General features: G+C 44.3%; 2 protein-coding genes and 6 non-coding genes across 8 annotated transcripts in view; 3 read left to right on the top strand and 5 right to left on the bottom strand.

The window, feature by feature from the left end:
* Positions 1-12,563: 12,563 nt before the first annotated feature.
* trnat-ugu (transfer RNA threonine (anticodon UGU)) lies at positions 12,564-12,637 on the bottom strand. The gene has a single exon. It is a non-coding gene; the product is annotated as a tRNA-Thr (tRNA).
* Positions 12,638-12,747: 110 nt separating this feature from the next.
* On the top strand, positions 12,748-12,821 carry trnat-cgu (transfer RNA threonine (anticodon CGU)). The gene has a single exon. It is a non-coding gene; the product is annotated as a tRNA-Thr (tRNA).
* Positions 12,822-13,179: 358 nt separating this feature from the next.
* trnat-agu (transfer RNA threonine (anticodon AGU)) lies at positions 13,180-13,253 on the bottom strand. The gene has a single exon. It is a non-coding gene; the product is annotated as a tRNA-Thr (tRNA).
* Positions 13,254-15,246: 1,993 nt separating this feature from the next.
* On the bottom strand, positions 15,247-15,320 carry trnat-ugu (transfer RNA threonine (anticodon UGU)). The gene has a single exon. It is a non-coding gene; the product is annotated as a tRNA-Thr (tRNA).
* Positions 15,321-15,430: 110 nt separating this feature from the next.
* On the top strand, positions 15,431-15,503 carry trnat-cgu (transfer RNA threonine (anticodon CGU)). The gene has a single exon. It is a non-coding gene; the product is annotated as a tRNA-Thr (tRNA).
* Positions 15,504-15,868: 365 nt separating this feature from the next.
* On the bottom strand, positions 15,869-15,942 carry trnat-agu (transfer RNA threonine (anticodon AGU)). The gene has a single exon. It is a non-coding gene; the product is annotated as a tRNA-Thr (tRNA).
* Positions 15,943-16,318: 376 nt separating this feature from the next.
* prorsd1 (prolyl-tRNA synthetase domain containing 1) lies at positions 16,319-18,209 on the bottom strand. Its single transcript, XM_084949636.1, has 4 exons — positions 18,016-18,209; positions 17,114-17,239; positions 16,951-17,040; positions 16,319-16,865 (listed from the first exon to the last, which is right to left on the bottom strand). The coding sequence occupies exons 1-4, from the start codon at positions 18,094-18,096 to the stop codon at positions 16,653-16,655; spliced, it is 510 nt and encodes a 169-aa protein (XP_084805762.1). The 5' UTR covers positions 18,097-18,209; the 3' UTR covers positions 16,319-16,652.
* A 5,984-nt stretch (positions 18,210-24,193) lies between these two features.
* opn4a (opsin 4a (melanopsin)) overlaps positions 24,194-25,161 on the top strand; it is a 39,148-nt gene continuing 38,180 nt past the window's right edge. Inside the window, exon 1 of the mRNA XM_084948620.1 lies at positions 24,194-25,037. The gene's annotated coding sequence lies outside the window, so the exon portion shown is untranslated. The remainder of the gene's footprint in view (positions 25,038-25,161) is intronic.

The raw sequence follows: 25,161 nt of genomic DNA, 5'->3' as shown, positions 1-25,161 counted from the left end.
GTTACTAATTTAAAGTAACTTACCCAACACTGATCAGCTGAAATAAAGGCTCGCCTTTTGTTGGAATTAATTCTGTCTCCTCGCACACACACACACACACACACACACACACTCCACCACCACTAACGGTAACAGCCGATGAGAGCAGCTAACAGAGACTAACAGAGGTTAACAGAGACAAAATGTCACGGTCGATAGCAGGGACTCAAGCGCAGAGCAGGTTGACGTTCCAAACACAGTTTATTTACAACACCAGTGCAGAATATATACAGTGAGGGGAAAATCCAGGGTTCCAAAGGTCCAAGAGGAAGCTCTCTCACACTCGTTCTCGTCTTCACGCCCAAACTCACACACGTTTGCACAGCAGGAAGGTCCCGAAGGAAAACTATCACACAGGAGAGGGAAATTACTCACAAGTCACAAAACAGTTTAAGAAAAGCGTCTGGGCTTCTTTAAGTTTAACTTAAAGAAGTCCAGACGCTTTTCTTTCCAAGCTCCTTAGCCTACGATGACCTGGATGACTGAGAACCTTCACAGACAAGTCACAAAACACTTAAGCAAAGATTCACGGGAGCTGAGAGGATCACTAACGTGTCTCGCACAATCATCCATCCAGCGACGAGAGGATCTGCATCCCAGCCTCAAATAGGGGACAGGTAATGACAGCTAATCGCGAGTGGGAGTGTGGGCCAAGAGGAGCGTGTCGGCTGGGGGGACCACGATACAAAATCAGCAGCACTAAAGACAGCATATCCTCAACGGCTCACCTCAGCTCAACAATTTCTTTTATCTCTACTGCATCCTGTCTCCTAAATGGCATATAACCGCTCTGGGATTTTCGATTACTATTATTGTCATTTTATATTATTGTTTTGTTTACTTTTATCCTGTTGCTAAACTAATAAAGAATTTGAATTTGAATTGAATCAGTATGCCTGTCATCAATCATAAGTGACCTGACTCACTGACTTGTATCAGACTCCTTTCACAGAGTTTTACAGCTGAGGTAAACAGAGGCCTGACATATTTCCACATTTAGAGTAAAACTCTGGGGGTGAGGTGGGAATCCAGATCTGTCTTGGCTGACTAAAACGTACTTGTCCTATAGCACCTGAGGATTGTGCTCCTGATCTGGAAGGGGTAAGAAAACTTGACTGCAATCTCCAATGTACTGACATCTAGTGGTGAAATTTTACACACTGTAACCTTAAATACACAGCACAGATGAAGGTGGTGAGTTGCAAAAAAGGACAGCTCCGCCCCCTTTGGAGGAAGCAAAGGTAGTCTGCACACGTCTCCATCAAAGAGGAAAGAAAAAAAAATGAAGAGCGAGTAAAAGAAAAAAGGTGAAGAAACCCCAAGCCTGCCATGTCCAAACAGGTAGGACAGAAAGCCTCAGCCACAGCTATCGCCACCATTTAAGAAGGTGCAGGTTTATTAGATATATTATACACCCCTTCCGGTCAGAATCCTGAGTGCATTTTCTGCTTAAATGTAGAGACAATTCTAGAAAAATTCAATTTTGGATAGAAATTGATTTCATGGATAACATGATATGTTATACATGTTATACATGTGTCATAGTGCCTCAGTTTTTACTAATTCCACACTGTCTTCTACTCTTCAATCTGGCTATAGAGCCACTCATTCTGGTATGATGGCGCCTGTGTTCAGCCTTGCCGCTGCTGGGTGCAGTTTCCCTCGCTCTGCTACACTGCTGTTTCTGACTGTCCTGCTCTCCTTTTTCATCTCTGATGTATTTCCTGCCTTAGTCTATGATCATTTGACACTACTCTCTATTCGCTCCTCTATGGTGGACCTGGATATCTCTTCTTCCCACAATGGCTTCATCCCCCCCTCCGTCGCCAGTGTCTGGATTTTTGACAGATGCCGCCAACAGCACCCTTTTGGATCCACGCAAATCACGGAGGAGGAGAGGTGAAAGAGCAGGTGTCCAGGTGAAATTTAGACTGCTCTTCAGACGAGGATTAGCGGGTAAGCGACGTCGAGGATTTCTGGTCACCTGTGCTCAGACTGCTTGTTCGGAGGAGAATTTGTCTTCCCTGTCCCTGCTGGATTTTGCAAGGCCTGGACTTACGAGATCGTGTTACCTTAGGAGTGGTCATCCGGTTATATACTATGATCATCACGGATCGAACCCGCAGATTCTACGTCCCCTAAAACGGGTCAGTGTCAGTATTTGTTTGACTTATTCCAAGTTGAGCATGGTGCTTCTCAATGCCTGATCTATGACAAATAAAACGTTCTTGTTGGACAACTTCCCGTGTCATGGCGCAGTGAGTTGACGCGTTTGGTGGCTGCTCCCCACAATCTGGATAGAAAAACACAGAAACTCGCTAACAGACAATTCAGCTGAGCAAGGCGAATGCAGTTGGTGAGGAATAAGGCAAAGGGAACCCAAAATGCCAAGGGGACAGGACAAAGCCACTTCCTCCGCAAAAACAAATGCTAACAACGCAACAGGACAAGCTAGCATGAGCTCCGATATCATAGCTAGTGACTCGGCTGGTGAGCTACTAAAAGCTATCGAATCATTGAAATCAGAAATGAAACAAGATAACGAAAGGCTGAGAAAAGACATCAATCCAACATGAATATAAACTGAAATGGAACTCAAATAAGATCAAATGTTTAGGTGTCTATCCAACCAGTGAATTAAGCACATTATACGAGGCAAATTATGTAAAGATTAGCAATGCAATTCAAAAACATTTGAGTAAATGGGCTCCACTTGTCATGGACCTCAGCTCAAGAATAGAGGTAATAAAAATGAATGTGCTTCCCCGACTACTGTACCGATTCACTTCATTGCCAGTCCATAGACCAGATGTACAATTTGGCAGATGGGATAAATTAGTTAGTAGATTTATTTGGAAAGGGACAAAGCCAAGAGTAAGATTTAAAATACTCCAACTAAGAAAAGAAAGAGTTCGCCCTCCCGAACTTCAAGGAATACTTCTATGCAGCCCAGCTGAGATATATTGTTTACTGGTGCTCACCGGACTGCACCTCAAAATGGAAGCATATGGAGATTACTGTTCATCATATCATCCACAAGCAAGATTGGGAGAAGAAACTATACAGTCTACGAACGCAAATCCTATTATTGAATTCACTATTAAACTCTGGTGGATTATAGCGACGAAATATAGAATCATAGAAGACTGTAAACTGCTGATTCGACCTGTATATTCACAAAAATCCCAAAGTGGCCAATGGGATAGTACATTTTTAAGATGGTTGATAAAGGAATTACAGCAATGTGCACATTAATAGACGGGAAAATATTCAAATCCTTCGAGAATCTACAGAGACAATTTGGACTGGATAAATCAGACTTATTTACTTCCAATTAAGACATTTTTATAATACAGAAATTAGGAAGAAGCCCTTGAGAGAAGGAAGCCAGAAATAATAACAGGTGCGTACAAAAAATCCTCCATCAAAGATTTTATTTGAATTATATAATGGTCTGCGAAATTTGAATAGGAATGAAGCATTATATATTAAATGGGAATCTGAATTACATCTTGAACTGTCAGAGGATGACTGGCAATGCGTTTGTCTCACACAGCATAATCCCACCAGCTCTAGACGATGGAGAGAATACGGCTGGAAAAATGTGATTAGGTTCTTTATTACTCCTTATATCAAAAGCAAGCAGCTGAAAACACCCCAACAATGGAGATTATGTGGAGACTGGGACGCCAATCACTCTCATGTGTTTTGGAAGTGTAAAAATATCAAACCTTACTGGGAAAGCATTGCAGTAACAATGAAGAAAGTGCTGGGGTATGACGTGTCGTATGAGGCACGAGTAATGTATTTTGGAGTATTGGAAAATGTAAGAAAGGAGGACTATTACTTTTTTAAAATTATGTTGCTGTCAAGCAAAAAGGTAATAACAAAAAACTGGCTGAAAAGTGACCCCTTAAAATTGGAACAACGGACCGATGTAATTAAGGAAATATACAATGGAGAAAATGACCCACACTTTGAGACTGAAATCTGACAAATACTGAAAACATTGGACAAAATGGATAACCTATAAGACCCACTCAACCCCAAAAGGCATGGACCCCTCTTCGTTGGGATGATTTTTTTTAAATTCAAACTGCTTCTGGTTTTTGACCCTTTGAGGCATAAGCCGATGGCTGGGCCCTGAGAGAATGGGCCCCTGCTATTTCCTGCTCTGGGTTCAAATATGTTAAGACTACAGATGGAACTGGACCTGTTGGGGAGAGGACCAGACATCGGGCCTTGTCTGGCTGTCTTTGTGTGGATGTAAGGGGCAGGGTGGATGGTGTTTTTGGGACGGGATTGATAGGACAGTACTTAGTCTGTCGATCTTAGTCGTTCCAAAAAGCTGGATTTTTTATTTTTAACTGAAACCTGGCAGCGTGTTGGTGACTATTCTTCCCTTATCGAACTTTACCCGGGCGGGTACTCCTTCTTCAGTCGGCCACGGACCTTTGGTCATGGAGGAGGTCTGGCTGTGGTGCACTGAAATTGGTTTCACTGTCGTTCATTAATGGTTGAAAATTTTTCATCATTTGAACTACAGCTGGTTAAAATTGGAATCAAAGATCTGTGTTACTGTGCTGTAGTGTATCGTCCTCCTGGACCTAACAGTCCATTTTTAAAGGAGTTCAGTGACTTCCATCTTGAAGCTGTGCAGATTGTTAATAATTGGGGATTTTTACATACACATTGATGATTCAATTCAATTCAATTCAATTTTATGTATATAGCGCCAAATCACAACAAAAGTCGCCTCAAGGCGCTTCATAGATACAGAGAAAAACCCAACAATCATATGACCCCCTATGAGCAAGCACTTTGGCGACAGTGGGAAGGAAAAACTCCCTTTTAACAGGAAGAAACCTCCGGCAGAACCAGGCTCAGGGAGGGGCGGGGCCATCTGCTGCGACCGGTTGGGGTGAGAGAAGGAAGACAGGATAAAAGACATGCTGTGGAAGAGAGACAGAGGTTAATAACAGATATGATTCAATGCAGAGAGGTCTATTAATACATAGTGAGTGAGAAAGGTGACTGGAAAGGAAAAACTCAATGCATCTTGGGAATCCCCCGGCAGCCTACGTCTATTGCAGCATAACTAAGGGAGGATTCAGGGTCACCTGGTCCAGCCCTAACTATATGCTTTAGCAAAAAGGAAAGTTTTAAGCCTAATCTTAAAAGTAGAGATAGTTTCTGTCTCCCGAATCCAAACTGGAAGCTGGTTCCACAGAAGAGGGGCCTGAAAACTGAAGGCTCTGCCTCCCATTCTACTTTTAAATACTCTAGGAACAACAAGTAGGCCTGCAGTGTGAGAGCGAAGTGCTCTAATAGGGTGATATGGTACTACAAGGTCATTAAGATAAGATGGGGCCTGATTATTTAAGACCTTGTATGTGAGGAGCAGGATTTTGAATTCAATTCTGGATTTAACAGGAAGCCAATGAAGGGAAGCCAAAACAGGAGAAATATGCTCTCTCCTTCTAGTCCCTGTCAGTACTCTTGCTGCAGCATTTTGGATTAGCTGAAGGCTTTTCAGTGAGTTTTTTGGACATCCTAATAATAATGAATTACAGTAGTCCAGCCTGGAAGTAATAAATGCATGAACTAGTTTTTCAGCGTCACTCTGAGACAGGATATTTCTAATTTTAGAGATGTTGCGCAAATGGAAGAAAGCAGTTTTACATATTTGTTTAATATGTGCGTTGAAGGACATGTCCTGGTCAAAAATGACTCCAAGGTTCCTCACAGCGTTACTGGAGGCCAAGGTAATGCCATCCAGAGTATGAATCTGGTTAGATACCATATTTCTAAGATTTTCAGGGCCGAGTACAATAACCTCAGTTTTATCTGAATTAAGAAGCAGAAAGTTAGCGGCCATCCAGGTCTTTATGTCTTTAAGACATTCCTGCAGTTTAACTAATTGGTGTGTGTTATCTGGCTTCATGGACAGATAGAGCTGGGTGTCATCTGCATAGCAGTGAAAATGTATGCTAATGATGCTGCCTAAGGGAAGCATGTATAATGTAAACAGAATTGGTCCTAGCACTGAACCCTGTGGAACTCCATAATTAACCTCAGTGTGTGAAGAGGACTCTCCATTTACATGCACAAATTGGAGTCTATTAGATAGATATGATACAAACCACTGCAGTGCAGTACCTGTAATACCTACAGCATGTTCTAATCGCTCTAATAGGATATTATGGTCGACAGTATCGAACGCTGCACTGAGGTCTAGCAGGACAAGCACAGAGATGAGTCCACTGTCAGAGGCCATAAGAAGATCATTTGTAACCTTCACTAAAGCTGTTTCTGTGCTGTGATGAGCTCTGAAACCTGACTGAAACTCTTCAAATAAACCATTCCTCTGCAGATGATCTGTTAGCTGTTTGACAACTACTCTTTCAAGGATTTTTGATATGAAAGGAAGGTTGGAGATTGGCCTATAATTAGCTAAGACTGCTGGGTCTAGAGATGCTTTTTGAGTAAAGGTTTAACTACAGCCAGCTTGAAGGCCTGTGGTACATAGCCGATTATTAGAGATAGGTTGATCAGATTTAAGATCGAAGCATTAATTAATGGCAGGACTTCTTTGAGCAGTTTTGTAGGAATGGGGTCTAAAAGACACGTTGATGGTTTGGAGGAAGTAATTATTGAAGTTAACTCAGAAAGATCAATTGGAGAAAAAGAGTCTAACTTAACACCAATGGTACTAAGAGTAGCTGTAGATAATATTACATCTGTGGGATGATTACTGGTAATTTTTTCTCTAATGATAAAAATTTTATTTGTGAAGAAGTTCATGAAGTCATTACTAGTTAACGTTAAAGGGATGGTTGGCTCAACAGAGCTCTGACTGTTTGTCAGCCTGGCTACAGTGCTGAAGAGAAACCTGGGGTTGTTCTTATTTTCTTCAATCAGTGATGAATAGTAAGATGTTCTGGCTTTGCGGAGGGCTTTCTTATAAAGCAGCAAACTATTTCTCCAGGCTAAATGATGATCCTCTAAATTTGTGACACGCCATTTCCTCTCCAGATTACGAGTCATCTGCTTTAGGGTACGTGTTTGAGAATTATACCACGGAGTCAGGTACTTCTGATTAGAGACCTTAGTTTTCACTGGAGCTACAGTATCCAGAGTCGTACGTAGTGAGGAGGTGAAATTATTAACAAGATAATCGACCTCTGTTGGGGTAGCGTTCAGATAGCTGCTCTGCTCTGTGTTGGTACAGGGCATTGAAGATGATAACAGTGGGTGGATTATATTCTTAAACTTAGTTACAGCGCTTTCAGAAAGACATCTACTTTGATAAAATCTACTCTCCACTGCTGTGTAATCAATTATTGTAAATGTAAATGTTATCAGGAAATGATCAGACAGGAGAGGGTTTTCAGGAAACACTGTTAAATGTTCAGTTTCTATGTCATATGTTAAAACAAGATCTAGAGTGTGATTAAAGTGGTGGGTGGGTTCTTTTACATTTCGAGAGAAGCCGATTGAGTCTAATAACAGACTAAATGCCATGTTGAGGCTGTCATTTTTAGCATCTACATGGATGTTAAAATCACCCACAATAATTATTTTATTTGAGCTCAGAACTAAATTAGATATAAAGTCTGAGAAATCAGACAGAAACTCTGTGTAAGGCCCAGGTGGACGATAGATGATAACAAGTAAGACTGGTTTCTGAGTTTCACAGCTGGGGTGGACAATGTTAAGCATCAGGCTTTCAAATGAATTAAAAGTCTGTCTTGGTCTTTCATTAATTAATAGGCTGGTGTGAAAAATTGCTGCCACACCGCCCCCTCGGCCTGTGCTTCGAGGTTTCTGGTAGTTAGAATGACTCGGGGGTGTTGATTCATTTAAACTAACATAATCATCCTGCTGCAACCAGGTTTCTGTAAGGCAGAGTAAATCAATTTGTTGATCAATTATTAAGTCATGTACTAACAGAGACTTGGAGGAGAGAGACCTAATATTTAATAATCCACATTTCACTGTTTTACTCTTTGGTTCAGATGTGGATACTGTACTGTTCTTTCTTTTTGATTGTTTATGTTTAAGTTGTTTGTTGCTGGTTTTTAGTTTGTTTTTTGTCTTTTTGGAAGCTGACACAGTCTCTATGGAGATGGGTTTTTGGGGGGGTAGCAGGAGGAGAGAAGCTGCAGAGAGGCGTGTAAGACTGCAACTCTGCTTCCTGGTCCCAACTCTGGATAGTCATATTTTGGGGGGTTTAATAAATTTGTCCATATTTCTAGAAATGAGAGCTGCTCCATCCAAAGTGGGATGGATGCCGTCTCTCCTAACAAGACCAGGTTTCCTCCAGAAGGTTTGCCAATTATCTATCAAGCCCACATCGTTTCTGGGACACCACTCAGACAGCCAGCAATTTAAGGAGAACATGCGGCTAAACATGTCACTCCTGGTCTGATTGGGGAGGGGACCAGAGAAAACTACAGAGTCCGACATTGTTTTAGCAAAGTTGCACATCGATTCAATATTGATTTTAGTGACCTCCGATTGGCGTAACCGGGTGTCATTACTGCCGACGTGAATTATGATTTTACTGAATTTACGTTTACCCTTAGCCAGCAGTTTTAAATTTCCTTCAATGTCGCCTGCTCTGGCCCCTGGAAGACAATTGACTATGGTTGCCGGTGTCTCTAGCTTCACATGTCTGAGAACAGAATCACCAATTACCAGAGTTTGACCCCCGGCGGGTGTGTCACCGAGTGGGGAAAAACGGTTAGACACATGAACGGGTTGGTGGTGTACCTGGGGCTTCTGTTTAGGACTATGCTTCCTCCTCACCGTGACCCAGCCGCCCTCTTTCCCCAGCTGCTTGGGGTCTGCCGGGGAACAGCTAGCGGGGCCTACGCTATCTTCGGCTGCACCAGCTACAGGGGCCTGGCTAGCTACGGGTGAATGAAGGGTGCGAAGCCGAGTCTCCAATTCAGTAATCCTGGCCTCCAGAGCTGCAAATATGCTACATTTGTTACAGATATCATTACTGCTAAAGGAGGCCGAGGAGTAACTAAACATCTGACACAATGAGCAAGAAAGTGCAAGAGGGACAGGTGAAGTAGCCATGGTGCTAACGAGTCGGCTACGAGCTAAGCTAAGCTAGCGAAACAGTACAGAGACAGTGAGTGAATACTTTGGCTATAAATTAGGTAGTGAGTACACAGAAAGTGTGCTTTGGATGAAGCACGTGAAGATTATACTATGAAAGAAGAATGTATTTAAAAGTTGTTAATTAAATTGCTAAGCAAATAAGCTACTCAGAAACACCACTGTGTTTGAGCAGGAACAGGAAGTGATACTCTACCGCAGAGCGAGCGAACACCAAGTGACAGCGCCACCAAGAGATCAAGAGATGACTCTGACCTCTTTGCCAGAGATTTTCTTAGTATCATGGACTCTTTTCATTTCACACAGCATGTGTCTTTCTCTGTGGTTCAGATCCTTCGTCACCTCTCTCACCTATGGGGTGCCACAGGGCTCTGTCTTGGGACTGTTACTGTTTCTGTTGTACGTACTCCCTCTTCTGCAACTTCTTAGCTCTTTTACGGATATTTTGTATTATTGTTACACAGATAATATTCAGCTATATATCTCTTTTAGGCCACCTGATGTTTCTAAGCTTCAGATCTTGCAGTCCAGCTTTGATTCCATTAGAGATTGGATGGCTGATAATTATCTTCAACTAAATGCTGAGAAAACTGAAGTCATTGTCTTTGCTCCTGAGAAATTTGCTCCACTCGTGGTTAAAAATCTAGGCCCTCTTGCTTCTTATATTAAACCCTCCATTAGGATCCTTGGTGTTACATTTGATCCAGCTCTGACGCTGGACACACACGTTACATCTTTGGTTCGCTCTTGTTTTTACCATTTAAGAAATATCGCTAAGCTGAGTCCCATTGTGTCATGCGCCGAATTGGAAATGATTATTCATGCTTTTGTTTCATCTCGCTTAGATTATTGTAATTCCTTGTTTACTTGCTTAAGTAATGCCTCCCTGGAACGACTGCAGGGTGTTCAGAATGCTGCTGCTAGGCTTCTGACAAAGCTTCCCAAATACTCCCATGCCACTCCCCTGCTGATTCAGCTGCATTGGCTCCCTGTCAAGTTCAGGGTCCATTTTAAGATCATAATCATGACTTATAGGGCCCTGCACGGTGTAGCTCCAACTTACATCAGTGATCTTCTTCTTCCTTATCGCCCCAAGGTTAAAAACAAAAGGTGACAGAGCGTCAGTGGCTCCCACTCTGAAACTCACTCCCTTTGAGTTTGAGATCTGTGGACTCAGTCATGTCTTTTAAAAAGCAGTTAAAAACGTATCTAGTAAAGCGCTATACAAATACAGGCCATTTACCATTTACAGGCCATCTGTTTAAACTGGCTTTTGGTTGATTTTGTTTTTTCGAGGTTGTATGTCCGTTTCTGCTTCTGTGAAGCACTTTGTGATTTTTATCTTGAAAGGTGCTATATAAATAAAATTTTACTTACTTACTTGCCATCGCACTCCGCAGCTGCGGGGAGATACTGGGATGTGGAGGAAAGCTATATATAGTTATTGTAGCTGACAGAGTGACATTACCTGCAGGGTCACAGCTGCTCACACCTGAGAAGGACAGATGTTCATGAGGATCTCCATCAACATCTGATTTAACATTTTTTTCCCTTTTTTAAATTCTTGACTCGATTGAGAATGTTTTGTTTTATTTTGCTGTAGTCGATAAAAGATCAAATCAAACACCTGTTATATTATTGATACATTATGATATGTAAGAACTCTGTTTATGTCCTAAATGTATCCAGATATATAAGAAAACCAAATCTGAGCCAACAGTTTAGAGCTATTTCCCACAGTGAGACAACACACACACACACACACACACACACAGACACACACACACACACACACATGCACACACACACACACACAGAGCGTGTGAAAGCATTCCTGGGAACGGAGCGTCTGTACGTAACCTTTATTCAGTTGCTAATTTTACACAACAATGCAACAATTCTCACACACCCATTTGTGATGCAGAGAGGTTCACACTCTCAGAGCCGTTTCTGCTCTGCAGCTGCTCAGACTTCTGGTGTCGTCACGTTCACACACTTTAACCTGCTGAAAATGAACTGTGAGCAGAGAAGACTGAAGTTGTGCAGCAGCTGAGCTAATCCTGACCCCTAGCTCCTGCCTAGAGATGCCCAGAGATGGGCAGTTACAAGTAACGCTTTACTGTAATCTGATTACTTTTTTCAAGTAATGAGTAATGCAAGGGATATGCTGGAATATGCAGAAAATAGGTTTAAGTCAAAGACTCTTGCATATAATTAAATTTTTGTTTGACGCAATGTGCATAAAGTTAAAAGATTAAAACTAATAAAAGATTTTTTTAAAAAAGGGATTTTTTCCATTTGATTCAATTTTATATGATGGATTATGCAGAAAAACTATAATTGGGCTGAAAGGTCTATTACTGTATTACGTATTCAGGTTGTGTATCGTGTTTTTAAAAAGTAAGTAATTAAGTAATTAATTACCTCATCAAAGTCAAAGATGTGCTTCATTTGCATGGTTGCTATGACTATGGTCAACAGAGGAGAGGGTGCTAATGGGTCCTGTCATGACTGACGTGCCAAAACACCAACAGAGCATTCTGGGAATTGTAGTATTAGCAGTACATGCACTGTATAATACTGGCAGGCCAGCTCTAATAGTAATTTTGTATGGCTTCGCGGGCCAAATGTAATTAGGCTGCGGGCCAAATTTGGCCCGCGGGCCAGAGTTTGACACCTATGATATAGGAGATGATGGGCTTTTTAGAGTCACAGAGAAGTAGGAACCAGGAAACATGAAGCAGCAGAGCATGCAGGAAGAGGAAACCTTTTGTGATTGGTGAGTCTCCACTGTGTGAACACAGGGTCGCTCAGACTAAGTCAGATCCTAAATGCTCAGCCCGAGTCTTTAGATGTAGTAAAATGGTTCCAGTCCCTCAGTTCACTTCATTATTCCCATCTGTTACTGGGTTGAGCTTTACTTTGACACATGTACCACGGCTCATCTTTGACATTCTGATTTAATATTCTTGTTTTTGCCATTATTTTTTTCATGATATTCTTTATATGTATTGAGTAGAGCTGCTAGGGTGTCCTTTGCTGTGTAGCCAAACCGATCCAGCAGGAGGCGCTTTGACTTAGTTTACAAACAGGAGATCCTTGGATCAAATCCTAAAATTTGGATATAATGAAGATTTAGACATGCCCAAGACATCAATATTGGGTGAACAACCCTCAGAAGCTCCACTAGCGGTTTAATGCCTGGGACCCTCCAGCATTTGTTCTAGAATTGAAGACGCTTCTTGGATCAGGTGAAAAGAAGTTTTTAAAGCTCTCAAGAGTACCGTGAGGTGTATAACTGAGGATATACACAGACGTTGAAAGATTTCCCAACTACAAGATTAAGAATGCAATCAACACTGTGAAGAAGATGGTTTCAAATGATAATATGAAGGCACTGCTGGGATTTGAACGCAGGATCTCCTGTTTACAAGACAGGTGCTTTGACCGGCTAAGCTACAGTGCCTCCTTCAGGGAAGGGAAAAACCAAGTAACCTCTGCAGACACAGGTTTGAATCGGTTTGTCACATTTTTCCCCACCAGCTGTTGGACAGTAGCCAGAGGCACACAGATCAAGGCGCTGTGGCTTAGCTGGCCAAAGCGCCTGTCTCGTAAACAGGCGATCCTGGTTTCAAATCCCAGCAGTGCCTTGCCTCCCTATCAATGCCATTACATTTCATTAACGAGTGCTGATGGCGGGAAGCATTGGGAGTTCTCGCCTTCGTTTCCAAGAAGAGGACACAATGAAGATTTAGACATGCCCAAGACATCAATATTGGGTGAACAACCCTCAGAAGCTCTACTAGCGGTTCAATGCCTGGGACCCTCCAGCATTTATTCTATACTTGAAGATGCTTCTTGGATAAGGTGAAAAGAAGTTTTTAAAGCTCTCAAGAGTACCGTGAGGTGTATAACTGAGGACATACACAGACGTTGAAAGATTTCCCAACTACAAGATTAACAATGCAAGCAACAGTGTGAAGAAGATGGCTTCAAATGATAATAGGAAGGCACTGCTGGGATTTGAACCCAGGATCTCCTGTTTACTAGACAGGCGCTTTGACCAGCTAAGCCACAGCGCCTCCCGCTGTCAGGCAAACCGGTAATACCTGGCATTACCTGGTACTGCAGAAGGAGACGAGTTCAATTTTTTAACTTTTGTGCACTCTAAATGTAGCATATGGTCAAATAGTCCAACAAGTAACTTCCTGTTCCTCACTTCTTCAATGACCTCAGTGGAAACATCATAAGGTGAAGGAGAAGCTTTTGAGACTGATTCAACAGGGTGAGTCTGAACAAGTCCTCAAAACAACTCTATTTCCCTTGGCAAGGGTGGATTCCCGCACTTTACTGTCAAAGCTTTGTTTGTTTTGCAAAGCACTCGTTTGACTGTGCTCAATGGCTAACTGGTAGCTTTCTGCAAGACTCTCTCAGCTCTCCAGATCTAATTTCTGTTCACGTAGCCAATCGGAAGGAGACATCTGCATCAGGGGGCATGGCCCAGCTACATCAGTTTGACAGAAATCTGCTGGTATTGCAGAGGCTCCAATAGCCAAACATTGTACTCGTGCAGACGGTGGTACTGCTGCCTCCTCCTCAAGAGTTGAGGAATACTCATGTCTCTTGCATACTGCCCTTACTGCCTCGGTTGGAAAATCAGGCTCTTTGTTGCGGTGCAAGAGCTGTGCAGTAAAGCCTTCAATGGCATTTTCCTCATCATTAGAACTCTGATCAGATATATCACAGGCATGCAGATACGGACGTCTCAACAGCCCATCTGCATCTTGGTTGTCCTTCCCAGCGCTATACTCAATGTCAAAATCAAAACTGGAAAGTACGGCCAACCAGCAATGCCCTACTGCGTCCAACTTTGCAGATGTTAAAACGTATGTGAGTGGATTATTGTCTGTCATCACTGTACATTTTGCTCCATAGAGACAGCGGAAAACGTTCTGGGTGACAGCCCACTTCACAGACAGGAAGTCAAGCTTGTGTGCAGGGTACCTTTGCTCGGACTTGGAGAGACCCCTACTGGCACAGGCAATGACTCTTAACTTGCTCTCCTGTTCTTGATATAAGGCTGCACCGAGAACATGGGCGCTTGCATCGGTGTGCACAATATAATGTCTCTTTGGATCTGCAAACCCAAGAACAGGAGCTGTTGTGAGCTTGAGAATCAATGTCTTAAAAGTATCTTCAGCGGTTGGGGTCCATTTTTCGTGAAAAGGCTTTTTGAGATCCGCACTGGTAGAAACCTTGTGGTTTCTGCCAGACAGACTGGATTTTCTCTTCAGTGGGAGGCAACCAGCACTTAAGTGATTAAGGGGTATTGCAAGCTTGGAATAGTCTTTTATAAACCTCCTGTAATATCCAGTGAACCCAAGGAAAAACTTAAGCTACTTGATGTTAGCTGGTCTTGGCCAGGTAGTGAGGGCAGCTGGATCTGTTTTGACCCCTTCTGATGATACAACATGGCCGAGATATTGGACAGATGTCCTGAAGAACTGCCATTTCTCTGGCGACAGCTTTAAAGTAAATTCTTTCATCCTATGGAGGACCTTCAGCGATCGTTCCTCATGGTTCTCAAGTGTAGCTGAGAAAGGAGTGACATCATCAAGAAAAACCGAGACCTGACTCAAATTCCTGCTGCCTATACACTTTTCCATAACATAAGAGGAAACAAGAACACTAGAACACCTCCTTATGCTGTTTTTAATAGAGAACACTTCGGCATTTATATTAACACAACACCTAACAGTCTTACCTTCTCTTATCAGTAACTCGAATGATTTGCAGAATCTTGACAGTACTTTTGGGACGAAAGCTCAATATAACCCTGCCTCACCCAGTGTCTATACTGGTCCATTTATGTCTGTTGTTACAGTTGCGCAGTTTCATGTTTTAGTACACTTTCAGTTTTGAATTTTTTCATCTGCATGTGGTGCACAGCTGCTGGGGTGTCCTTTGCTAAATCTTTAGTTCCTCCAAACTTGAGATTGAACAGCTTACTTTCTTTTATTTTGACATTGAGGAAAAGTTGCCTACACACAATTCCTTATTTTGAAATGGCTCAAAAGGCACTGCTGGGATTTGAACCCAGGATCTCCTGTTTACAAGACAGGTGCTTTGACCGGCTAAGCTACAGTGCCTCCTTCAGGGAAGGGAAAAACCAAGTAACCTCTGCAGACACAGGTTTGAATCGGTTTGTCACATTTTTCCCCACCAGCTGTTGGACAGTAGCCAGAGGCACACAGCTCCAGGCGCTGTGGCTTAGCTGGCCAAAGCGCCTGTCTCGTAAACAGGAGATCCTGGGTCAAATCCCAGCAGTGCCTTGCCTCCCTACCAATGCCATTACATTTCATTAACGAGTGCTGATGGCAGGAAGCATTGGGACTTATGCTTTCTCTCCTCCGTTTCCAAGAAGAGGACACAATGAAGATTTAGACATGCCCAAGACATCAATATTGGGTGAACAACCCTCAGAAGCTCCACTAGCGGTTTAATGCCTGGGACCCTCCAGCATTTATTCTAGACTTGAAGACGCTTCTTGGATAAGGTGAAAAGAAGTTTTTAAAGCTCTCAAGAGTACCGTGAGGTGTATAACTGAGCACATACACAGACGTTGAAAGGTTTCCCAACTACAAGGTTAAGAATGCAATCAACACTGTGAAGAAGATGGTTTCAAATGGTAACAGGAAGGCACTGCTGGGATTTGAACCCAGGATCTCCTGTTTACTAGACAGGCGCTTTGACCAGCTAAGCCACAGCGCCTCCTGCTGTCAGGCAAACCGGTAATACCTGGTATTACCTGGTATTGCAGAAGGAGACGAGTTCAATTTTCGGGCACTATGAATGTTGGCATTCAGAAAATAGTGCTTAATTAAAGCGGATTCTTAGCTTACCTCCTGGTTACTCACCAAACCCTTTAAATACTGTTAGAACCATGTAAGTTGATTCTTATTTGTGTAATTATTAAAATAAGTAACTGTGACCCTCGTGTTTTACCTTCTTACAGGCTGTTTCTTTTTGTTAAGGTCTAAAGATTAAAGCATCTTTCTGATAAACTCTTAATTTAAAACCAAACAGAGATGACAAAGCTTTTTATTCTCTCGCTTTACATTTGCAGGATAATAAATAACATCCAGGGTCAAATTTCAGTGAATAAATTTTATTTTGGGGACTTTGATAAACATGACAGGCTGTTAGTGAAGAGCAGTAGGACCACCACCACAGTCGAATGATGCACAGAAGACAAACGGTGTGCTCGTCCGTGTGAACTTCAGATGTCATGAGAAGCTGTTTAATGTTCAGGTTGCAGATTCTCATCGCTCCACACAAACACGTTTTTAAAATGTTAGTTTTTACACTTAGAGCCTAGCTTGAAGCTTCTCAAGATCCTCGGCGGCAGACGGCCGTATCCTGCTCTCAGCCCGACCAGGATCGCCCTCGCGTCGCTTGTAAACCAGGCCCGGGTGTCCGTTTTACTCGAAGCACTCCAGGATTGGCTCGTGTCCCGTCTCCTTGAGGAAGCGCAGCAGGTCGTCCGGTCTGAGCCCCATGGTGGCAGCGTTGGTCATCGGGTGGAAGTAGACCATCTCGTGGCCTCCTTCCACCAGGTCCCGGTCCAAGACGAACTTCACGCTGCGATCCTGATCGAAGAGCAGAGCAAGAGCCGTCGCACAGCCCTGACGCACCTGAAGGAGAGGGGAGGAGGAGTCTAAAGCTGTGACCTGTGAATCCAGCTCAATAATTGGCCCTCCCCGTTTTGATCCTTCCTACCTTCAGCTTTTCCAACATGGCTGCCTCATCTGCGAAGCGCAGATTTCCACTCCCGACACCAAGCTTCTTGGCGAGGTCATTAAGGTTCACCTGCAGATGGAACGAGAGGAAGTGAGGTGTTAGTCTTTAGTTTTTAAGTCAGAGGTCATGTGGAGGAGCTGACCTGGCGGTCATGGCGGGCCGACACCAGCCACAGCCCCTTCTTCTTCTTGTCCTTCAGGAACAGGTTCTTGGTGACGGCGCCATTCACGCCCTGCAGGTGAGGCATCATCTCCTCCACCGTGAACACCTGCAGGAGGAGGAGAGTGGGTGAGAGCGGGCTCTTTGTGGAAGCTGGGCATGTAGTACCTCACTGTATTACTAACATCAAAGCCTCCTGCAACTCTTCCTGGTTTCCTACATTAATAAAGCTGTCTGACTGTGATGCCATCCATGCCTGCAGGACTAAACCAAACTCTGTGGTCTGGCGCCCTCTGCAGGTCACAGCAGGTCCTGCAGCACAAACGTGTCAGAGCAGTTTATGAAAGCTGCAGCAGACAGGAAGTACATTAATATATGCACATAAGTCAGGCATTCAAAGTCATATCTGCTTTTTCACGGCGCGCTCGATTCTGAGCGGAGCTCTAAAGCGCCCGTCCCAACGGATCCCGTTCAAAAACACTGCGCATTGCAGGATAAACAGATTCTGCGCAAACACAGCTGACTGCGCCTAAACTTCATCACGTAATTTTAACGTGAATTCGTGTGCTCGTGAAGTCAGCACACACACGGCAAGCAAAGCGGCTTTTCTTTACTTCAGCTGACAACTTTGTTAGTCCCCCACGTGTCAGTGAAACTGAAAGAGCGAGAAACTGAGGAGGAAACGCGCACTTCCACAACAGTGAGCGCGCATCAGGAGACCCTGTCATGGTCACGCGTGGCGCCGAATAAAAGTGCGAGTCTCTCCGATTGTGGAAATGTCTCCGAGCATGTTTTCACGTATTTATATGATCTAGAGTCAGATGGGGATGTTGAAAATGCCAGAAGCGCTAATGGGATTCAGTGTAGTCGGGCTGTCCGGTTTACCGGCGGGTGCTCCACGCATCTCGTCTGGATGTGTAAAGTCTGCAGATGTTTCTCCAGCTGTGCGCGCAGGTCCTCCGACATCTTCACGTGAGACAGCAGCTCAAACGGACACAGGTGGACCCGGCAGGTAGCCGCTGAGGAGCAGCTCTTCTTCTTCTGCAGCTATTTTCCTGCAGCTGGCCGCTCGCTTCCTGCCACAGTGCCACCGTGTGACTGAGGAACAGAGCCAGCTACTCAAACTGAGCACGGGGTGCCCGCTCAGAGTGCAGATTGTAATGGGGACGGATCTGCGTGCAGCTCGAGGTCTTAGGCTCTTTTAGAAAATGAAAATTATAAAACTGTTCGATTTGGGTCAAAGTAGCACCGACGGGTCAGAGAGACAATCACAGCGCCTCCGAGCATCAACACAATTCCATTTAACCCGAAAATCTGAGTGCTGAGATTAAAATCCTACATGCACACATGCGCACACAGACTCACACACAGATGCACACAGTTTCAGAGGTGATGAAGTACAAATACTTTGTTACTAAGTGAGTACTTAAGTGGACTTTTCAGTAGCCGTACTTCGTTTTTTACTCCTCACATTTTAAGTTCCGCGTCTCGACTTTATCATCCTTTCAGTTTAAGTCAGACTCGTTACTTCAGCTTTTTGCATAAGAAACATCCACATCAGGGATGGATGTGAACGATACAGAGGTATCAGAGGCCAAGGATGTAAGCCTGGCGAGCTCAATCGGTGGAGCATGAGATTCTTAATCTCAAGAGCTTGGGTTTGAGCCCCACATTGGGCGTTGACCTTTATTTACGGAATTTCCCACATGTGGGATTATGAGGAGTTTAAAATAAAAAAACATGCAGGGAGCAGGAACACATGACGTTTCAGAGGGCAGGACAATGAACACGAGACCCTGATGGTCAGAGGTGACCACACATCTGAACTTCCAGCAGCTCTGCAGGGTCCAGCTTTAGTGTTCCTGACGTTCACACAGGTGGTTTGAACCCTGAAGGCTTCACCTGTGTCTCCTCCGTTAGCTTCTCCGTCAGCTCCTCCTGCTGTTTCCTGCGTCAGCAGCTGCTGGAGCAGAAGTCCTGATCTCCACATCACTTCCACCAGATGTTTCTTTACACACGGATGAAATATGTGACACACACACTCACGCTGCTCATCCACCCATCAGTGCAAAGTGTGTTTATGTTCACTGTTTCTGCTCGACAGGAGGCGCACGCTTCATCATTCAGCTTACGGTGACGTGTTTCCAAGGTTCATTCATCAACTCACAGTTCAAATCAAACATAAATGTGACCACACGTGAGGAGAAGGAGGACCACGGAGCGGCCCCACCTCAAATCCTCGCCTTTCACCTGAGCTGCAGATCCACGGTTTATGTTTAACTTGACTGAAGGCCTGTAGGAGGCGCCGTGGCTTAGCTGGATAAAGCGTCCCAGCAGCGTCCCCTCTGACGTGGTCGTGTTCTTCCAACTCCAGCCTCTGCATGGCCTCCTTCACACATTCATGAACCTCCTGTGAGGCCGTCCAGGTGTTTAAACTGTCCCACCTGGATGTGAGCGTGCTGCTGCACAGCTGCTGCACAGCTGCTGCACAGCTTCATGAGCTCTGTTCATTAAGAATTAAAGGCAGTTTGTGTGTTTTGTGCGAGGCGTCACACCTGACACGCAGAGACACCATCCAGTGAGTCATTGTAGAGATTTTAACGCGAGGTTCCTCAGGCAGGCGGAGCTGCGACTGCCAGTACACATTCCCAGGTCTTTGGTTGGTCGCTCAGGTTCAGACTGAGCGAGGGGAGAGTCCTCCCACCTTAACTGTACATGTGGGTCAGGAGGCGATCTCAGGCTGATGCTTTCAGTGAGGCTGTAAAAGCAGCTGTGACCTCAGAGGGCAGATAATCTCAGACATTCAGAGCTCACATAAGCAGGTGGACGTTTTTCATGTTTCAGAAGAAGCAATCTGCGAGTCATTATTGTTCCCATAAGAGGACGCACACTCGGAGGCTCACTGCCTGGAATCACTGCTCAGGTGTGAGCTTGACTCTTATTATTACGTATTGATGAGGCTTTTCCTGATGATGTCGACAGGTGTTTGATCCCCTCACTGTTTCCCCCTCTCCCTCCCTCTGTCTCGTCTTCCTTTTCCTGCTCAGTGTTAGTCCACATGTTTGCTCCTGGACTCTAACATCCACCCTACTGAGAGCGCGCACTCAGTGCCCTACATTCATCTCAGCTTCCATCAGTTTAACTGTTGATTAAATGGATGCACACACACACACACACATGCACACACACACACACACACACACATGCACAGTTGATTGAAATCATTCTTCCATGGGTCGATGCTGCTCAGTGTGTCAAACCACGAAAGCATAAAAACTAAAACATCTCGCTCTGATTTTTTTCTACGAAGCAGCTTTTAGTGACACACACACACACACACACACACACACACACACACACACACACACACACACACACACTGAAAGCCTGTTACACAATAACATGATTAATGACCAAGTCTAACTCACGACACGTAAACACTGAAGAGTCCACGCTGCTGCCCTGACAGCGCTGCATGTGCTGCTGCTGTTTCTGGGGAAGAAACTAAAAAGTGCAACGCCAACAGAGTGCGCTCGGAGCTGCAAAGGAAGACGAGACAGAGGGAGGCAAGCGGGGGAAACGGTGAGGGAACTGGGAAGAAAGGCCAGCAGATCAAACACCTGTCGACATCATCTGACCTCTACAGCAGCCTCACAGCATACAGCACAGGTTACCTGACCTGGTGAGCTGAGCCAGCAGCCCATCATTAGAAGTCTTCTTATTCATGGCAAAGCTGCTCTTCAAAGGTGCAAACACCACCAGCTGCTCCATCACCATGGACGGGTGGAGCTGCTTCAGCTGCAGTGCTGTGGCTGGTTAAACAGCAGAGGCTGTGTTTGAATCTCTGCAGGGCCTGCTTCAGGAGAAACTCCACAGGGTTAAAGTGCAGTTTTAACACTTGTTTCAGTTTCAGTCAGAAATCTAGTCATTAACTACAGCACTGAAAATCAGAAGGTAAATGTCTTTATGACTGTAAATGTGCTGAGTATGAGCTGATGTAAAGGTTTACATCAGCTCATCCTCACAGTTCTTATGAAGGAGGAAATTATCTACGGAGACCAAACAGTTTGTCTGTACACATGGGACTGACTCACTGCTGCCTCTGCTGGACAGTAGTGGAACTGTAAATTTCACAGTAATGTACGTTACTGTGAGCTGATGCTGTCTGAGGTCATTTTCTGTCCTTTTATAGACGTTTCTCAGCCGTATGTCGCACATTGCATCCCTTTGAAGTCGTTCTGTTCCTTTGTAATAGTTCATTATATCTTTGTGCTCATCTATCTGCACTTCAGGGCGGTTTTGCATCCTTGTGCAGGAATTTTACACTCCTATAGAGTCATGCTGCATCCTTTTTGTCATTTTAAGTCTCTTTGGAGCCCTTTTCTAATCCTTCTGCACCTCTTTGATGTTGTTGTCCATCCCTTTGTACTCATAAAGAAACCTTTTTAGTCATTTTGAGCCCCTCTGTAGGCATTAAGCATCACTTGGTGGATATTTTGCACCTTTTTAAAAAGCTTTCTGCTTGAGTCATTTCTCATTGCTTTGCAGTCATCTTCACTCCCACCACACACTGTGCTTTTCTTTTAGCCCTTTAGTGTCCCTGTGGTTTGTGAGATTTGTCATCATTTAGCCCCACTTTGTGTCTTTGTGTTTTTTAATAATCGTGCTGTGATTTGACGCCTTCTCTTTCGGTTCTTGATTGTAACTCAGTGCCAGTCAAAGTGAAAGTACGGACGAGGTCATGACCCTGAACTCATGTGCTGTCATCTGTCTTGCACTTTTGTTTTCTTTGGGCCAGAAATGTGCTCTAATGTGCCGCTTGGTCTTAAACACCAACATCCTGCACTCATGTTTGTTAGTTTGAGATGTGAAACTTGTCTTCAGGAGACGTATCGAAGCTCCTGCTGAGAAACATCTGCTCCTTTCCGCAGTTCATCCTGCAGCACGTGCCGTCCTTTCAAGAACCTCCAACATTCGCTCACGTCTTCGCTGACCTCACTGAGGAAGCACTCAGCGCTCATTCACAGCCAAACCTCGCGGCTGCTGCCAGCGGTTCCAGCTGTGGACCTCTGCCCTCTTCCTGGTTTCCTAGTGTTTTGCATATTTGTCACACTTACATGTTCAGATCATTACACTAATTTTAATATTGGACAAAACTCCCTTTTAACAGGTTTTGATGCAACCACTTACAAAATCTGTGGCTGCGTGGAAGCAGGAAGTTGGAAGTGCAGGACTCTGGAGACGGATTATTGTTGGACGACACAAACTCAGAACGCGATGCAAAACAAAGGCACAGCCAGAAGTTTGAAGCAGGATGCAAAAGACACAGAGAACACGGCGTGAGGAGGATACGGCAACAACGCGACAACGACCAAAGGAAAAGTTCAATACCTGTGTGAGGTGAACGAACCGAACTGAGGCGGACGAACAAGTGAATAAACGTGGAGACGAGACAGGTAACAGACAGAGGTGGGACAGGCACAGGCAGGGATCACACAAGAAAACTCAATAATGCAAAAGCCCGAAGATACCTGAAATATAAACAGACTGCAGAGAATACTGTCGTAGGAAACCAGGGACCAGGTTCATGTTCAGCAGTGAGGCAGGAAACATAAAGGGAAACAATATCAGCTACAACTGAGACCACCACTCAGAACAAAACTTTAAATGTTACACACAAACAGAAAAAACAGGAAACACTGGGATTTAAAGCCAGCCATCCCGACCCGTAAACCTGTTTTTGTCACGGCTAATGGATGGACTCACGCGTTCTGGTCAGGGTCAAAGGTTACAGTTTATTTACAAAAGGGTGAACCACAGTGCAGTATATGTGTACAGAGAGAAGGGGTCCAGGGGGGAAGAGGGAAGGTAATCCACACACTCTCCTCTTTAGCCACTCTCGTCCTGATCTCCACTCACGCAGCCACACACAGGAATCACAGGGAAGGGTCCGTCAACAGGTCCGGGAAAATCTATGCACAGAACACAGGTTAGTCTAACAGGCGAAGACAGCTGAGAGCACGAACACGGGAGGGTCAACGTTCCAGAGACGATAACCAGCTCCGCCCAGGGAGAGAGGAGAAAGGAGCAGAGAGAGAAATGCACGGAGCAGGAAGTGACTTCTCTTTGGCGTTTGTGCTTTTTGGATGTACGTCAGCTGATTTCTCACTAACACTCCTCCTGACTCTGTTTGTACGTGCTCCAGATTTTAGAAACAGCTGACTGAGAACAACCGTTTATTCTGCCACACGTTGGATGTCTTGTGAAAACTTGCTAACACTTTATAACACGACTGAGAGCTGTAATTACATTTCATCTACATACAGGTCCACACAGGAAAAAACAATAATAATATTTCTATAAGTTATTTTTCTTTGTATTTATGATACAAAATGGGGGGAAATTACCATGAAATTTCACCCCACTTACTTATGCAGTATAATAATAATATTAACACATTTTATTTATAGGTGCCTTTAAGACCCTCAAGGTCACCTTACAATAACACAAGAACAACAGCAGCAATAAAATATAAACATGGCAAAATAAAATTTAGACATAAGGTAAAAAAAACAAAACACAAGCATAACAGTACAAAAGCTGAGCAAGGTAAAAATGGACAGAATTAGGTATGTGCAACGCTGAATACATGGTTTTGAGACGTGATTTAAAAGTGGTGAGACAGATCTGGTGGAAGTGCATCCAAAGTCTCGGGCAGAACGACTAAAGGCTCTGAGTCCCGTGGTAGCCAGGCGAGCAGGTGGAACAGACGATATGTATGATTATTTCTTTGTTCCCTGTAACAACCTGACTTGTTACCTCTTCATTCTTGTGTGCCTACCTTAAAGTATAAATAGGTAATTTTAATAATAAAATATACTGAACTTTCATGTAATAACATGAAACGATTAGTTAAACTTCTCCATCAGGTTTAGAAGAAAAGTCAGTCAAGGCTTCATGAAGGTGTTCTGGGTGTGAGGAGAGCTGGAGAAGGTTCGTGTCCTCTGCCTGCAGGGTTAAATAAGACACAGATATTTAACCCTGCAGGCGGAGGACACCGGAAACAGGACAGTGGGAAGCTTCACCTCCATTACTGAGCAGGAGGCAGCAACTGATCGTTCCTGCACGACCGAGCCTGAGTCTTTATGCTTCCATTACTACGTGAAAATGGACCAAACCAGCTGTTATCCACAGACACTCCACTTTCATCTTTAGATTGAAAAAAGACACCTGAACCGTTCCTTTGGATGGATTTAAGCGCCGTCTGCTTCCAGAGAACGGAGACAGAGTAATATTCAGACAAAGATACAACAAGAAGGAAGAACAAGCTGCAGCCTGGGCTCAGACACAGGTGAACCTGACGAGGACATCCACAGAAAAGGAGACGCTCAGAAGCAGGAAGTAAAACCATGACCAGACAAATGGAAAAGGAAGTTTGACAGGAAGCGGATAAAACACAAATGAGTAAACAGAAAGACAGAAGAAAATAAGAGTAAAATCTGACGGTGACAGGAAATCTCTCCACTCTGATGAAACCAGCCTGACCTCTGCTGTCCTCTCATTGTGTCTCCAGTCCTCGCTAAGCTGCAGCAGGCCAGCAGATAATCAGCGTAATGACTTTTCATCAGAGCGCTGACCTGAAGACCCACATTTCCCCCCGCGGGGGAGGCATTCCTCCCCCGTTATAAGTACGAGTACCTGCGATCAGCCTCGTCTGCAGATCGTCAGCTGGTTCTGAGCGTCTCCCTGACACGATGTGAACGTCTGTGGAGCTTTCTGTGTTGGCAGCTGCCTGGAGAAACGTGGAAGTGCGTGGATGCTGAAGCAGAAGATCTCCTCTCGGCTCTGGGTGTTTGAAGCTTAGAGCTCAGCTCGTCCAGCTTCTTCGTGCTTCCAGGTACAGAGAGGTCAGTCTCAGGTGTTCTGCATGTTCACAGCTCACATGGACATTTTTCTGCTTGTTTGGCACTTGTGTGTTGGCTTTGTGCATCTTTGTTTGACACTGTCAGAAACAAAAGCAGAGAAAACTGA

Source organism: Perissodus microlepis, chromosome 13 (assembly GCF_051167445.1).
Source record: "Perissodus microlepis isolate ML-2025 ecotype Zambia chromosome 13, ASM5116744v1, whole genome shotgun sequence".
NCBI classification, from domain to species: Eukaryota; Metazoa; Chordata; class Actinopteri; order Cichliformes; family Cichlidae; genus Perissodus; species Perissodus microlepis.
This window is presented reverse-complemented; position numbering and strand designations above follow the sequence as displayed.